At 43.6% G+C, this 16,633-nt stretch overlaps 1 protein-coding gene and 1 long non-coding RNA gene across 2 annotated transcripts; one reads left to right on the forward strand and one right to left on the reverse strand.

Annotated features, from left to right (window-relative positions):
• Positions 1-2,305: 2,305 nt before the first annotated feature.
• Positions 2,306-15,023, forward strand: igfbp5b (insulin-like growth factor binding protein 5b). Its single transcript, XM_023801691.2, has 4 exons — positions 2,306-3,100; positions 10,680-10,894; positions 10,998-11,117; positions 11,301-15,023. The coding sequence occupies exons 1-4, from the start codon at positions 2,767-2,769 to the stop codon at positions 11,436-11,438; spliced, it is 807 nt and encodes a 268-aa protein (XP_023657459.1). The 5' UTR covers positions 2,306-2,766; the 3' UTR covers positions 11,439-15,023.
• On the reverse strand, positions 8,131-10,683 carry LOC111838576 (uncharacterized). The gene is made up of 2 exons (XR_002836904.2): positions 8,578-10,683; positions 8,131-8,284 (listed from the first exon to the last, which is right to left on the reverse strand). It is a non-coding gene; the product is annotated as an uncharacterized lncRNA (long non-coding RNA).
• Positions 15,024-16,633: the final 1,610 nt, after the last annotated feature.

Raw genomic sequence — 16,633 nt, forward strand, 5'->3', positions numbered from 1 at the left:
ATTAGCAGACAGATTACATTTCTCGAAACTTCTATGTGGGTTTTTTTTAGCAAGCCTGTGTCGTCCAAGGTAAACAGCACTAAAAACCAACGAACTCTTATACAATTGTAAATAAGTTCCTCGTTCTAACACAGCGCGGGTAATGGCTATCAGAGATGCACTATAAGACTATTACCAAAAGCAAACAGTGATCGATGCACGTGTTAATTACAGATAAGTGTTCTTTGCTGAAAATGTAATTTCAACTGAGTGCAGCTCTTCAAAATCAGATAGGCCTACATTAATATACAGTAATGCTAACCTGAGCCCAAGGAAAAACGTGGTATTTGGCTTTTAAACAGTGTTCCTAATTTGAAATCCTAATTTTAAAACAGAATCGGATATTAAAGCATTACTCCTGGTTCTGTATAAGAGCAGCGAGATAGTGAAAGACCACAGATTTTGCGTACTTATCTCTCCATGCTCTTGCCGTTGGTTACAGCGCCGTCTAGTGGCTAACCTCGCGTCGTTGCTACAACACTGCAAATGTTACTTAATTGCGGACATCGAGAACACGCAAAAATATCAAACATTCCTGAAAAATACGTATGTGATAAAAAAAAATAATGTCTGTGATAAAGACAACAACCTGAATCAGTGGACATTCAAAATGTAATTATTTTAAAAATCTGGAAATGTACTCCTGTAATGATAAATACACTCTGCTGGTGTTTTTAACTTGAGTATGTAATTCCGGGACAGTGTCCACTTTGAAAGTTTAGTTTGAAAGTTACTGAGCTGGACGTATTTATAGCAAATAACTGCTCTTCATACAGCAGCAAAAGCTTGCAAAATGTAAACATTGTAAACAAAAAACAAAAATAAGACCAGAATCGTTGCTTAACACATTATTCAGTTTACCCATTTCTACACATATAATTCATTACATGTCATTGAACTCATTCTTTTCCTTAAAACTGGCTTTGAAAAGTCAGCTGGCTTCCTTTGTATCAGAAAATGCCTTCAATAAATGGAACAGGTGCAAGCTTTAAAAGTGAACTATTTTTAGAGCGGAACAGGCAGAAGCAGCCCGTTATCTAGAAGCAGGGATCTTAGTATGAAAAGCATGTAAACTGAGGTCTAAAAAGGTAGAGAGCGGCCATAGCCATGGTCCAGCAGCTATTGCGAAGAGGAAGTGCCCACCCATACCTTCGTATGCCAGGTTACGTTCCAGCTCCTCTGATACTGTAACATACAGCGAAGGAGGAAAAGTCTGCCCCAGAGGACATGTATAGAAAAGACTCCGCGTGTCAGTACTTGCAGATGTTTTCATTTAGATATCTTTGATATACCTCAAAAGTGAAAGGAACAATGATTAAAACATGTCCTCTAGCCTACGTATTCCTGTAACATGGAAACATGCACAACATATTACTAATAAGAATACAATATTACTTAGTTACTCCATTTGTTCATTTAGCTACTGTGCAAACTAAGGCACCGACAACCAATCAAAATGCGGATGACTGAATTCAGAAATTCGTGTGTAGCCTATTTATTGTTTTTTCAGTATGTTTTAATTACAAATGCATGACTTACTTTGCATAACACGTTATCGGGATAACATCACTTCGGATTTCTGTGTAATATAATATAATCCGTATAACTGCTATTACCGTTTTAATTATCTGAATTGCTTATGGTTGCTGAATAGCATCAACCGATAAACATTGTTTTTACTGATGTGCAGTGAGATTCTGTCGCAATGCAGTTTGCTGGTATATTGGTCTCTCTGTATAGGCAATATCAATAAACGTTCTCCCTCATTCACTGAGCAAACCAATACATTCTTATGCAAATTCTTCCTTCAAACATGCAACAGCATTGTCATGGAACCAACGGGTCGTTTCATTAAAATGTGACGGTAATATTACTTATAACCTCCGTGACAAGATGTAGACACAACCAGCAGTTTCCTACTGTAAAAGATCAAGTATTAGCCTACTGCTTGCCCAGCTATCAGTCCAAATGTTAATCCTGGAGCATGTATGCATTTTAATCAGCGGCTTCGATGACGCCTCCTAAAACGTACATTAATGCTTTATAACCGACTGTTTTTATTAAGGTTGCGTTAATTTCTTCTTTAGCTCTTCCCTCTTGGCATGGCTGTAATCGAGCGTGAAAGACTGATCCCCTTGTAGGAAAAAAAGATGGAAACGTGCCAGGACCCGCCCTGGAACCAGCACCTTACCGAGAAGACAAGTGCGCCTCCTTCATCGCTGTTTGGCTTATTCATAGTCAGGGGTTTGGGTTTGGCTGTTTTTAAAAAGGCAAGCCTACTCTGAAGTTGATCAGTCTGCTTTTGAAAAGTTCTCCAGAGGGGAAAGTATTGGAATCTGTTTCAGAAGGGAGAGAAAAAAAATCCAAATTTAGGATTTTTTTTAGTAAAGATTTTCCTTTGCTTGCACACAGGACATCATTTCAGTATAAAGGACCTGTTTAGGGTATTCCCCAATATTAACAAAAAACTGGATTTTTTTTTTCTGTTGTAAAAAGGGAGAAATCTTCTCCACGTTCAGATCATTTTGAACCCTCATAGACATCTAAGCTGCATTATAAGCAAACTGCATCAGAAGAGAAAATACACAGGTGCGCGTGGATCCTCCCTCGTTTCGTGAGGGTCTGCCTAGATCTGTTTTTTTGAAATCTGATGACCGGAGGTGCCAAGCACATCCATTGATTTGTGTTACCACACTCTTTTGGTTTGGTCTTTTTTCTGAGAAGAATATGCTATTCGTTTTTTTCCTGCTGGTGACATTTTTCTTGGGACTGTCCCGGTGCCTGGGCTCCTATGTCCCCTGCGAGCCCTGTGATCAGAAAGCACTGTCCATGTGCCCTCCGGTGCCGGTCGGCTGCCAGCTGGTGAAGGAGCCGGGCTGCGGCTGCTGCCTGACCTGCGCTTTATCGGAGGGTCAGGCGTGCGGCGTTTACACCGGAACTTGCACACACGGGCTGCGCTGCCTGCCGCGGAGCGGGGAAGAGAAGCCGCTTCACGCCCTTCTCCACGGGAGAGGAGTGTGCACGAATGAGAAAGGACACAAACCGGCGCATCCAGCCGTAGGTAAGCAGATCTGATATAGCGCACATAATCTGCGCCATCCTCAGCCGATCGCACACTATTGTAACCATTTTCATTGATAACATTTGTAATGCAAATGCGCTTGTTTTCATAATATACACTCCATCGGAAAACACGCTGGATTCTGATTTCTTGCTTTTTAAAATCCCTCCGTTCTTTAAGTGTGCGGAATAGGTTCACCAGCGCAGTCCTACCTAAAACGGTGCAAAAACGGTTGACGTTTCATGTGTATCTGCAAACAGCGCTTGTTTTCACTCACAATACAGTAGCGAGTATTATAGTTATTTCTACAGTTGTGCTTCCCCCTACTACAACCCCTTTGAAGTTTCCTCTCCTTCTGTACGCTGCGTTTTATTCCGTCACACCAAAGTTTACGTAGGTTACATGGGTATACAGTAATAACTACAGCTGAATGTCCTCTAGAAAAATGTGCGTGTATATATATAGAGAGATGTCCACGTATATTTAGCACATTGTAGACATATCGGTAGAAATGTTGCTGTTGCTTTGCAACCATAACTTGCAATAGTTAGAAGCACGTGCGAGAGGTGGGGCATTCGCATGTAATAAAAATGTTATTAAGGTTATAAATTAGTTGTGTGAACAGAACTTGTCTGTATATTCTTATGCAATGTATAGCCTTATGTAAGAGCGCAGCATACCGTTCGTAGTTTCGGTTCAGCGGTTCAGTGTGTGTACGGGTAGCATATACGGGTATCTAAATCCAGGGAATTAGTAAATATAGCGAGATTAACTTGAAACCCGTTTTTAATTTGGCCCCATGCCATTAGATCAGTCTGTATCTCGTATGTCTGTCTAGATATCTGACAAGGCTGCATTCCGTGTCGTTAAAACTGATTGAGGCAAATGGAGAATCGGGGCGATTCAAAATAATTACTATTTATTTGATTGAAATTTGCTTGTAGCGTTTAATGTACGTTACAGTTTTACGACCAAAGATATCGTGATGTTATGTTTACTACCATAGTCACCAACCTGAGAATTTCTGAGAATAGTATCGATCGGTACTTTATTATTGTAGTGAGCATGTGAAAGGGCAGGTATGAAGATATTATTAAAGTGAATGAAGACGCTGTTTCCCCGGGGCGGTGAATCTTGGCTGGCCTGAATTTGGATTTATATCTTCTGGTGGTGTTGCAAGTCAGATAACTGTTCAGAGATTATATCTGTAAGGAAGAGGGTGATGATGGGGTGTGTGTCAGTGTGTGCATGTAGGAGGATAGCGGTAGGCGGCAGGGAGCCAAATTGAAGCGCTAAATAATTAGGAGTAGATAAAAATCTGATTTAGCGACAAGAATACTGACTGATCTCATGGAGGCTGCAGGATTTATACTAACCACAAAATGTGGGTGATCCTGAAAGGGGTTTATTACATAAATGTTATGTGTTTCTGTCTCAGACCGTCAAAACAGTATTACTTGTGTACCTATCTTAGATCTTGCACACCTAGAAAACTCTCAGGATGTATTCATGTGTTGAACAGTATTTTGTATATATGTATTTCTGTGTTCCTGGCATCGTTCTCTCAAGGCTGAATTTCGGTAGTTTTGAAAGGGTTACTTCTGTCTGAGTCAGGAGCACTCCACCCCCCCCCCCCCCCCCCCCCCCCCCGCCACCCCGAGGCAACATCAACACATAAAACAGCAGGGCGATCGCAGTTGACGTGTTTTAGAAGCACTGCCGTTTTGAAACGAGACATCACAGCTGCGCAGCGATAAATACTGTGACTATAATCATGTTTTCTTTGCATATTATCCCAGGCCCTGCGCGCAGTTTACGCCGTGGAGCCTTTCCCTTTGTCTGAAAGCCGCCTTCGGCCGAGCAGCATGCCACCCCCTCGGCCGCTTAACGCGGCGGCGCTGCAGTGATTCAGCAGAATGTTTCTGGAGCGCTTCACCGGAGCGCCGTCTTTCAGGCCACGGATAGATTTAGAAAGGTGCTTCTCGTTTCCTGTGGGGGGTTCTGTTTCAACCCACTTTTTACCAGACACACGAGAGGTCGAATGTCCCCGACCATGTGGCCAGGAGAGAGGATAACACTGGAGATGGATTTAAAGGACAGCATTTCCTGCCCGTTTCTTATTCTTCTTGGCAGCTAGGCATAGAGGCGTTTTTTTTTCCATTTTACCTGCTGCAGTTTCAATCTCCTCTAATGGACACTGAGCACCCTGTTGAATACAAACGTACACTGATATCTGAAATTCTTTTTGTATGTAATATGTGGTAAAAGAGTCTGTCTAGCACACATCTTAAAAATAAAATAATAATAATAGCAGTGGAACGCCAGATTAAACGAGTTTGTTGAACTGCAACTTCCTGTGTCTGTAGGTGTTTTAGTGCTCTGTAATTTGTGAGCAGTGCTGTCATGCACTGCTTACGGCTCTTTTCAGCCGAGGTGACCCGATTTTGTCATCTGTCTAGCTGTCGGCTTCACAAGCCACACCAGAGGCACTGCCAGCCCTGTCACGGGGAGCTGGGAACATCGCAGTCCTGGGAACTGCCACCAGAAGATATTACTTCATTGCAGCCCCCTTCCCCCCCCGCACACACACACATAAATACACACACACACACACACCCAAGATGGCGAAAGAATGTGCTGTTAGATATGTGCTGTTATATTTCGATTTTTGCATAAGGAACTAGCCACACTTTGAAGGACCTTTCTGGAGAAGTGCGAGATGTTAAACGGGGCTGCCTTTAAATTCTCCATGGCGTGTTTGTCTTCTGGTCTCATTCCAGTTGCTCATACTCAGAATTTATGTCAGACCACAAGGCTGCAGTAAGTCACCGCAATAAAAAGGGGCGGAGTCTCACTTGTCACTTCGCCTGCACAGTGTTTCAGGGTGTGTGTGTGTGTGTGTGGGGGGGGGGGGGGGATTGGCACCTTTACCCCAGTGTTCAAATCTTTCTGCCAAAAAGTCAGCAGTGCTTACATTTGAATCCATATGTTAATCATTTGACGTATGATGAAATGTGTCTACCACTTATTCAGACGCAGTGGTGCATGTTCCATCCTTTGATTGTGCATTAAAATGCCACATTTTCCACTCTTCTCAGATATTCCATTATGCTGTATATACAAAATTCTTATTCCCCGACCGTGTTGTGCAGTCATTTCAAAAGTAAACATTCTTGTTGTTTTTTCTCTCTAACAGGATTCTCCTGACAGAATTATACAGATTGAGCATGTAGCTATAGTGGAGCATGCTGCTTTCAGATACGTGGTTGGTGTTTAGTCCAGCAAAACAATCAATAGTGGCATACTGTATAAAAAGTGACGATAGGGGCAGATCTGCTTCGCCGTCGCTGTGTCGCTCACCACTGGCAAGTATGTGAACAGAGAATCTCTTTGCCGTGCTTGAAGGATGTTCCCCCTGCGACGTTTTTCCCGTAACATCATTTTGACAGTGCTGCAGGCATGTGCAAGACAGCATATGTTAGCTGGGTGTACCAGTACGGGTTCTGTTCCTGCTGAGGAGTGTGCAAGGTTTGTCACAGGGATCGTTACTGAGATGGCTGGCTTGCCATCCAGACTTTTTTCTAAGCTCGGGGACATTCTTCTGCATCTCTCCTGTCCTCCTCTATAGAAAAGAAATGGCATTTTAGCGTCAGACCCCCAAATCTATGGACGTGTTCTCTGAGCCACACGGTTTTGACATCAGCCGGCATAGAAACTCGTGGGACGGGAAGTCGGACCTCTCATCCCGTTTGGCGGGTGTCTGGCCGTTGGCGGAGATTCTGGGAATGGCTGAGTTTGTTCGGCTCTGTGGGAAAGCCCAAATCCTGACATGGGAAGGCCCCATGACCTCCCATATGTGGCTTTCTTCTTTGCGCTTCGGAAACATGTACTGGGAGGACTCTTTGCAAGAGCTTCTACCTGTGCTTTACAGGGAGGAGCAACAAATCCTGAAGCATCAAACCTGAACTCTACAATGATCCTCTGAAAGCCACGTTTTTGCTATTTTTATCTTGGCAGCAGTAAGTTTTTGGACCAAGTGCGAGTAGGAAACTAGTTTGATAGCGATTCTTAATGGGTTTTCTCAGGCCTTAAGTAAAATGATTAGTTCCTCAGAGGCACTGGCCTTTCAACTCTCATTGTGAACAGACCACATGGATTGGGAATGGGGGGGGGGGGGCTGGAAGGAAGGAAACATCAGTACCGATCTTCAGGATCTGCAGACTGATTGAAGAGCAACATCGCACAGAATATCGCGCGGGATGCAGTGAGGAAAGCTCGCATTCGCTGCGGTGCTGGAATCTAAGTGTCTGGTGGGGTCTCCGAATACTTATCACGCAAATGACTGGCTCTCGGAGATGAAACGATTGTTTACCAAGATACGTGGTGGGATGTTGCCAGGAGATACTTTGCAAACATGTCCAGTTAAGGTGATACATGGGCTGGCTTATTCCAGAGAAGCTTCAGAGAAATCCTACATCAGGCACGTTCTGCAGTATGTAAATGCAGTGATCAATGGGGATTTGTTGCCAGAGATTAGCTGTACGAAGTTGGGGCCTGGTGTGTCAGCTAATAATGCCATGTACATAAGCCTACTGAGGAGAAATCTTTAGGTTGTTTGCTGTAGGATTACCGCTTCGCCTCTTTTTGGCTGCCGCGCCATATTGCGAGCTGGGCTGTGGGTCTCTTCACGGTATATGACTAGGGGGAACTGGTTGCCAAACATCCCGTTTATTTCTCTTGTGTTGTATGTGTAGCAACGATAAGCCAAATAAAATGTATCTCTAACATAAAACTAATTTCCTAATTTGCCTCCAGGGATCAATAAAGTAACATCACATCTGTCATCGCAAATCTCAAATTCTAGCCATTCCTCCGGCTCCGCTGTGCCTAGGCTAGTATTACGTCTCACATGCCATTTCTTCACACACGGCGCATTTAAGCCGGTTGCAGGAGCCGCATTCATGTGGCGCCACCATTGCGCAATATCAGCTGCCATTATATTAATGAAGATCAGGGCAAGGATTAGAAAGGAAGGGATCAGCTTTCTTTATTAGTCTTCGGACAGTCAAGATCTTAAGATATTCATCAAGTATAATTGCCCAGTGCACAGGTTAATATTTAAATAGAATTGTATCAGGTACACCTCCTTTGCCTGGATGGGACCTCTTGTCTTTATGGAAACTTCTGCACAGAGGGGGCGAGAGAGAGAGGGAGAGAGATAGACAGAAATACCATTTCAGCTTCAACTCCAAAGTTCATTTGAATAGAGCCACTGCATGTGATACCACTATCCTGGCAATCACCCAAAATCTTGGCAGTGTTTCAGATGTTAAACACAGCCTTGCTAAGCTTTCTTTACAAGCAGGGCAGGCCGAGCATGGAAAAAATGAGCCCTGTGCTTACACTGAGCAATCAGCCCAAAAAAACAAGAAGATGGAGGTTGCAGGAAAGGAGGGGGGGGGGGCATTGTTACCAACCTTTCACTGTGGTTTTATTGTTTGTTGCAGACTCCAGCCCAGTGAATTCAATGTTCTTGTATCCCTGTGACATGCCAGATGCATCCACCAGAAGACTAGGGCCCATTATTAAGCTCACTTATGTTTAGCTGAAGTGGATGGAGGCCTGTGCAGTTACCCCCCCCTTCCCCCCCCCCAGCACTGAAGCCAGCATTCCAAAATCCTGGGAATCCTGTTCGATTGCAGTGAAACCGCCGTGGCCAATGATCCCTGAGGTCTCCTTGGTGTCCAGTTAGATGCTTCTGGTTTGTCATGCCCCCCAAAATAGAAATACCCCGGTAAAACCCCAGAGTAAAAGCTGTTTGTTTCTCATTCAAAAGCGGGGTATCAGGACCTTCCTTCGCCGTGCTCTATGGGAGCGGGTTTGTTACGATTATTTTTATCGACCCCTCAGCTGTCCGCTGATATCTCGCATCCGTCTAAGCAACAATACTTGGCGCGATGGCAGCGGGCGTTCCAGCCAGACTCCGCCCGCACACCGATATACTGTCGGATTTCCTTACTGGATAAATATAACCACAGTCATCCACTGGCGCTGGTCTTGCACTGGCAAAGTCCCCAGTTATTTCAGTGCATGCTATACAATAAAAGAGTGGGTTCTGCACTGCTTGTTACTGTGGCCTCAGGCAACCTCAGGTTGGGGGGTGTAGTCTTCGCTGGGGGACTGTGGGATCACGTCAAAGCCTTCGCTCGTTGACTTGGAGGAGGAAGAGGAGGAGTAGCAGTAGGGACTGCTCTTCCTTTGCCACTCGCAGTGACCTTACGGAGAGACAGGTGGAGATCAGGTAGGAGTTTCCTCAGATAGCTTCAGGATCAGGGAGCACTGACATGTTAGTAGGAGAGTAAATACATTAACCTAGCAATTAGCATTTTTCACATAATCTTAGCATGAAAATAACGTGAGGTGTTCGCACAGACGTGCTCCGTTTAGTGTAAGGTTGTATGACGAGGAAGATTTTAAAAAGGGATTATAAAAAGTAATGTAAAAATGAAAGTAAGGAAACTTTGTAGCCCCTCACCCTCAGTGGCTAATCATTTTAACTGTATCCGCGGTTCCTCCTGAACCACGGATACAATTACCATCCAGCCTTGGATTTGTCCACCGTCCGCCTGGGTTCGCGGTTGCCATGGTACCTTGTTTGTCAAAGCTTCAAAGAGCCTTAGTATGGTTTAAAGCTGTAAAAGATTCTTTGAAAAGCCAGTTTCCATTTTCTACTGAAAATGCTTGTCAGACCAGTTTTTTTAAAGCAAAGCAGGAGAGCTGTTGGCCAGTCCAGATATTCTGATATTCCAGAGCTATTCCAGTGATGTATATGCTGAATGCATAATGAATCCCGCTTGAAATCCTGTACGAAATTAATCCGCCCGTCACACAGTCAGAGAAGCATCACAAAACATCCGACATCGCCACAGCTGTGAAATCTACGTTAATACAACCGTGTGCTTCAGTTCGAGTGGAAGGCCAACCTATTGTTCTGGGGCAATAAAATATTGGTGACCTTGTTCGCCTTTGAGTCGCAATACAGAACGCCGTAGGTCTAAGAGCGAGTGTGTGTAGACTGAGGAGGGGTTGATCAGCAGCAGAGATGCACTTAACAAATGCAAAGGCGCCCCCTGGTGGCTGAAGAGGCTCTATTTCAGAATGATTTAAAAAGGCGGGCCTCGGCAAGAAATACTGAGAAGTACTTCTTTGTGGGTCCGGTTTCTTATTATAAATATTGATCAAATTTCAGCCATTTATTGATTTTATAAAATTGCCATTTGTCATTTTCATATTTTGTTCAATGACAGATACTCTGGCAAGACAGTTGTTTGTTTTTCGATGCAGTGAAATCTATTGGTTGTCATATTTATTTATTTATTTGCCTTTATTTAGTAGACACTTTAATCCAAAGCAATGTACATTTGAGAAAGCAGGGTCAACTAGTCCCTGGAGCAGTTGGAGTTAAGGGTCTTACCCAATGGCTCAAAGGAGAAATCACTTTGCAGGCCATGGGATTTGAACCAATGACCTTCTGATGATTTCTGATTAAATAGTCCATGTATGACGTTTTGTCGTACAGACCGGGAGTCCCGGGAGCATGAAGACACAGTGACAACTGAGATGACAGTGGACAAGCCTGTCATGCCCAAAGTGCCACTGTACGCCAAAGACCCCATCACGAGCAAGAAGGCACAGGCCATGCGCAAGGATAAGAAGCGGCAGCAGGAGAAGCTGAGGTCCATGGGTCACACCGACTACGCCCCACTCCCCATCGACAAGCATGAGCCAGAGTTTGTAAGCACGCCGCTTGCCGTTTCAAGAATCACTCATACAAGTGAGACGGCAGGTTCCCCAGATCATGGTTATAACTGGCACCTTCTACATCTGAATTTTACAGGGTCCATGCAGAAGAAAATTGGACGGAATCATTCAGAGAATGAAGGACACCTCTCGCGTCATGGCTCTGTCCTTGTACCTCCCTAACTGTGACAGGAAGGGATTCTTCAAACGCAAGCAGGTCTGGACCTAAACCTTAACACAAATAAGTCATAACTGAATTTAGGCACTTGTGGACGTTTAACGTCATTAATTTGCAGATGCAATCAGTCTAAGAAATTGCATATATGTAGACCCTTACTTGGTTACCAGTTGTTTTCTTAAACCCTCCCCCCCCCCCTTCATCATATTTCTTTTCCCACAGTGCAAACCCTCCCGCGGTCGCAAGCGTGGCATCTGCTGGTGCGTGGACAAGTATGGAGTTCAGCTCCCTGGCACGGACTACAGCGGTGGTGACATCCAGTGCAAAGACCTGGAGAGTGGCAGCAACATCAACGAGTGAGGAGCCTCCGCCTGACCCAGGGCCCGCCTCCTTCCTTCTCACCCATCCACCCACCAGTCACTTTGAGATTTGAAATGCAAAACAAACAAAAAACGAGTAAAGCTGAAAAACGTCGAACCTTTCTGACTGTGCGCTCATCTCTAAATAGCCGGATTCCAGCTAGGCCTGTAATATGGCTGCTCTGAAAAGAGGTGCATTTGATTTGTAAAAAAATATATATATATACATATATTTATATATTTTTTATAGAGGCTGGGGATTGAGCACCAAACTGTACATCATTAAAGTTAAGCTAATGCATCAAGAATACAGAATAAGACACATCTACGATTAACGGGGCTGTCTTGGTCTTTCACATCTCTAACTAGTGTGGTATCAGAAGAGATAGCAGGAACTCTTACGTTGGCAGAATGATTTGGCTTCATGCTTGTTTGTTCCGCAAAAAAAAGAACAAAAAAAACACATGAGATATGGATCTGCTGATACAATTCTCACTATCCAGGTGTTGGTCCTGTCAGAGCACTTAATCGTAGGGAACCTCATTTGCTTGGAAATGTGTATCTTTTGCTAGGGTCAGTGTATGTGCGTGCTTGTGCACATGTAAATGTGTGCGTGGTTGACTCCCCAGAAGAATGTCTTTTTATTTTTATTCCTGTCAGCAGCCCCTCCAGCCAGCCAGCCGCCCTGGCTACAGAGAGGGGGCTCTCTCTTTTTTCGCCCATAAACGAGGCATTTCTGGAAGTAAGGCCCGTAGGCTGAGCATAAACAGCGACTTGTTGTGGACAAACAGTTTTAAGTGACTCTATGACTCTGTAGCTAGCCTAATACGCCAACTGTGCCTATGTATACTGACGCTGCCATTGCTGTGTGACACAGTCGGGCTTCAGCAGAGAAGGTCGCTGTTGCTGGTGAGGCAGGGTAATCGGCAGACTCTGGGATTTTCCACGGACAGTGCGGGGTAGCCGTTTCTTAAACGCAGAGGAACATCCTGGAATCTACATCAAACAAAAGCGACCACGTCAAACAAACGTCACTATGGGTTTGAGTGAGGGTCGCTATGGCGACCTGAGAATTTTCAGACTGCGTTCGCCATCAGCATCGCTCTCTCTGTTTCCTATGTTCTGGGTGTGGTCTGATCTTTATTCTTTATTTTTTGACTGTCTTCTTTTCCTTCAGTGAAGTAATATCCACCCATTTGAGCCGTGTTTCTTAAGACCTGGATGCTGAGAGGGTGCAACCTTGATAAATTACTTTAAAAAAATGGATTCATGAATGTTTTGTCTTTTTATAAAAAGAAGTGGGAAAAAAAAACATGAGAGTACCGGTGCTTGAGAAAGGAACTTATATTTTAGTTTGAAAACTATGCAAAATATAAATAATTTGCATGGTCCCATCCACCATGTCACGATTGAGGGAATCTGATTTGAATTCAGGACCTTGGTCAACCCCCCCCCTGCCCTTCTCAGCTTGTCCATCACAGCCAACACTCATCATTGTCTTGATACTCTACACAGTAAATCTTCAAAGCAGCACCTGACTCACTTTTAATACTAGGAATCCAGGACGATTTCTAAAGCATCACCTGTATAACAAATGTGCAACAGCCACTGCAAGCCCCTTTAATATGAGGCTGCAGTTGCGAATGTAAATGTTTTACTATACGCAAATACATTTGTGTAGCGATTTACATATACATAGACACCAAAAGGACTTGCTAATATTGTACGTAAGTGAGGAGGCAAATTCCGGTTTCAGCCGACGTGGTAGTTATTATGTTGTCACCAATGTACTCCAAGGCAAAGAAAGGGAGATGTATGGAGAGATGTTCCAGTGTTTGGATGGCTGGATGTAACTGATGCATAAAACTGATGATGTGAGAGAACGATTCAAGGGTTGCACCCCTGTATGAAGCTGTACATCAGTAGAAATGTAGAGCGGCCTGGCTGTTTTGCTTTCCATGCTACCGCGTATTCAGAAAAGAACAGGACATGTTTCTCTGGCGGACTGCGTGTGATTAGAGATCCTGTTTCAGTAATTTTAGGGTTTAACGTTATGATCGACTAAGCGGTCATAATTTATTTAAAGGCAGACAAATGTCGTTGTAGCGCATTTCGGAACTCTTGTCTGCAAAGTGTCGCAATGGCATCTAATTTGTGTGTTTCGTTAAAGGACGGCGAGCCATGAGGTGTTTTGTTCACTCAGCCCTGAATGGCAAATGGATTCTTCAGCGATAAGCTATGATTTTAGAAAACAGAGATCACTGACGTTTATATCTTTCTACCTTTCTGAGTTTGCTTGAAGTAAGCGGGGGGATGAATTCCAAATCCACCTCTGGGGTTTTTGTAAAAAAAATAATGGGAAGTCATGCAAGAGTGCCGTGTTTCATCCGAATCGCTGACACAGTCCTGGTCGGAACCGTGCCTCGTCATTTCGAAGGCAGCTTCACTTAACGATGGAACTGTACTAAAAACAGGAGACTGACCGGCTTTCATTCGTTAGAGCTGACTGACAGCATGCAACTGGATCTCACACTAAAGGAGGAGAAGCGGCCTTCCGCTCTGTGCGAGGACTCGCTTTAGTAGCTTTGACAGGGGCAGTGCAGCCTACGCCTGGCACCCAGAACAGACGTCAGATAGGGAGAGTGCTAGTTCACACTTTACTAACCTCCGTCGGGACTTTGTAATGCACGCACGGCCTTCGAAAAGAGCACGCCTCGGCGTCAGTATAGGAGACGGCGGGAGCGCAGTGGGCAATGCTTTCATTACTGGGCCTTCACAGCGGGAAGACAGAAGTCACTACAGCAGGACATAGATACAGTTAGCTTCACAGACAAAGGGGTCTTCAGAACCTGAGGGCCAGGGAGGTACAAATCAGCATTGTGTCTCGCACGCCCTTGATTATGCACCATCAGATTCCAATACAATTCAAGTTGCCAATGCACAGTCTGGACCGGGTTTGAAGTTATATCAAACCTGTTATATGCGATGAGCTCTGAACTCAAAAATGAACCAACGTTTATAGTCTGGAGCCTGGAATGGTGCAGATTTTTACAATATTTGCAGATCGAACTCACCTGAGATCAGAAATGCCCCCAACTCCAAAGCTAATTAAAATTCTACATTTGATTCGGTGTAATCGCTGGTGTGGACAAATGCTGATTTTTAAGCTGCAATTTAAGCTTTCGTAAACTTTCCCTGTGTTTCATCAGATTCTGAGTCTCCTACCTGGTTAGACTAATGCAATAATCACAACTCATATTATGGTAGTAACTACAGTTTTGTTTCTGAATGCATAACTATTTTGGGAAAAATGGAAACTCAAATGATTTGTTATGTAAATGTGACATGAACCGGCCCGTGAAATGAGACCCATTTGTGACAGGAGGACCGTGAAAATGTTCAGCATTTGGAACTCTCTAAATTTTTAAAAAGAAGAAAAAATTTTAAAAATCTCAAATTATAAAGAAAGTGAATATCACTGTGTAATATTTATTCATTCAACTTGTAATTTATGTACTCTTTTAACCTTTGTCTTTTTTGGTATGACAAAGCATTTATTTAAATAAAGTTATGTATTCATTTAAAAGGAGTGGCAGTGTGTTTTCATGTGCATGGGTGCTCGTTCTTGTCCGAGAAACATACAGACACGTCTACAAATCCTGGGATGACCAGCCTTACAATAAAGGGAAAAACTGTGTCTTACAACAAACACTTTTTTTGTGAAAATGGATATTTCAGAAAGTAATCCAGGTTAAATACCTATTTAGGCAGGCATAAGAAGGTTTCCATTTTGGTTTCTGAACAAGGAACATCTTGGTCTAGTGTCTTAAGACTGGTTTCTCAACCACAGCATTATCTGCTGCCTGAAGACGAGGTTTTGTATTTAAAGAAGCAATTAGGCTTAAGTACCATATGCTCATGGGTTATTCACTTCGGACTTGATCTATATTGTAAATGCATGCAATGCAGTGTATGTAATGACCTTAGATATCAACATTGCGGAGTAATTGCTGCATCCCACAGAACAGTTTCCAGACATCTACTTGACTCTATGCCATACAGCACTCATGTAAAGCTGGTAAACACAGATGAACACATTTGTTCTTGCCTTTTTGCATTCTCTGTGTACATTATTTCTGCATTGATACTTTTTGCAGGTCGGTAGATAGATACAATGGTGGGTTAGTCGGTAACTTAATACAGTGACAGTCAACAAGGACTGCACATTAAAAGGTATAACTTAACTGTGACACGTGCACAGAGGCAAGTCGTCAGAACTTGAGAGGAGGTTCCCTAGGAACAAGGAAGAATTTTAGGATGATGCAAGACACAAACCAACCTAACACTGAAACGACTATGGAAATCAAATTACGCATCTGCGATGGAGTTCCTCATAGTCAGAAATACGTATCAACATAGTTAACATACTTACGATGCCAGAACACAGAGCTGGACATCTCTTGTTCATAGGCCATGCAGTGTTCCGAACAACAGCAGTGAAAACTAGGCAATATCACCAGTGGCTAAGCAGAAAGAATGGCTAGAATCAGGGGGAGCTGTGTAATAAATCCAAGGAATCAAGAGTGAGCGTGAACAGCACGTCAAAGACAGTAGGTAGTACCTACCAAGCGGCATTGTGCACCTCCTCGAGAGAGAGGCCTGCTAGGGATAACTCCTGTTTAGCCTACAGCCAGGGAGAGTACAGAGAAGACCAAAAAATGGGGGGAGTGCATCTTGCAGTGTTATAGAATCCAGATGTGTGAAAGGAACCTCAAAGGTGCTCATTCGCTGTGAGAGACTGAACACAGAGAGGCGCAAATTGAGACCTGGGGAGAAACACGTGTGCGTAGATTTGATTTGCGAGTTAGCAAACGTGACAATTACGATACCTTTCAAAGAAGCTGACAACTGCATTTAAGACTTCAAAGCGTTCATGAATCTCTGTCCTCTATCTCACAATTAGCCTAGCGGCAATGGATGATTTAATCTAAACATGCAACTTTGGAGTTTGAAACTCCAAATCTTGGAAGGCAGTGATGCAGATTCTTCCAGCTAACAGCTAACTCTTACCGAGACCCATTTTGTGCCCCGTAAGCATATATACAAACACACACACAGACACACACACACTCACATATATACTCTTGTAACCTTTGTTTTTTTTTGGTATGGCAAAGCATTTGTTTTATTGTTTTT

The sequence above is a fragment of the Paramormyrops kingsleyae genome, chromosome 16 (assembly GCF_048594095.1).
Source record: "Paramormyrops kingsleyae isolate MSU_618 chromosome 16, PKINGS_0.4, whole genome shotgun sequence".
NCBI lineage: Eukaryota > Metazoa > Chordata > Actinopteri > Osteoglossiformes > Mormyridae > Paramormyrops > Paramormyrops kingsleyae.

Bases quoted from the DNA above. Each gene is read 5' to 3' on its own strand.
- igfbp5b (XM_023801691.2), top strand. From the start codon at position 2,767: ATGCTATTCGTTTTTTTCCTGCTGGTGACATTTTTCTTGGGACTGTCC. The intron at 3,101-10,679 runs GTAAGCAGATCT...TTTGTCGTACAG, and splicing joins ACCGGCGCATCCAGCCGTAG to ACCGGGAGTCCCGGGAGCAT. The intron at 11,118-11,300 runs GTCTGGACCTAA...CTTTTCCCACAG, and splicing joins GATTCTTCAAACGCAAGCAG to TGCAAACCCTCCCGCGGTCG.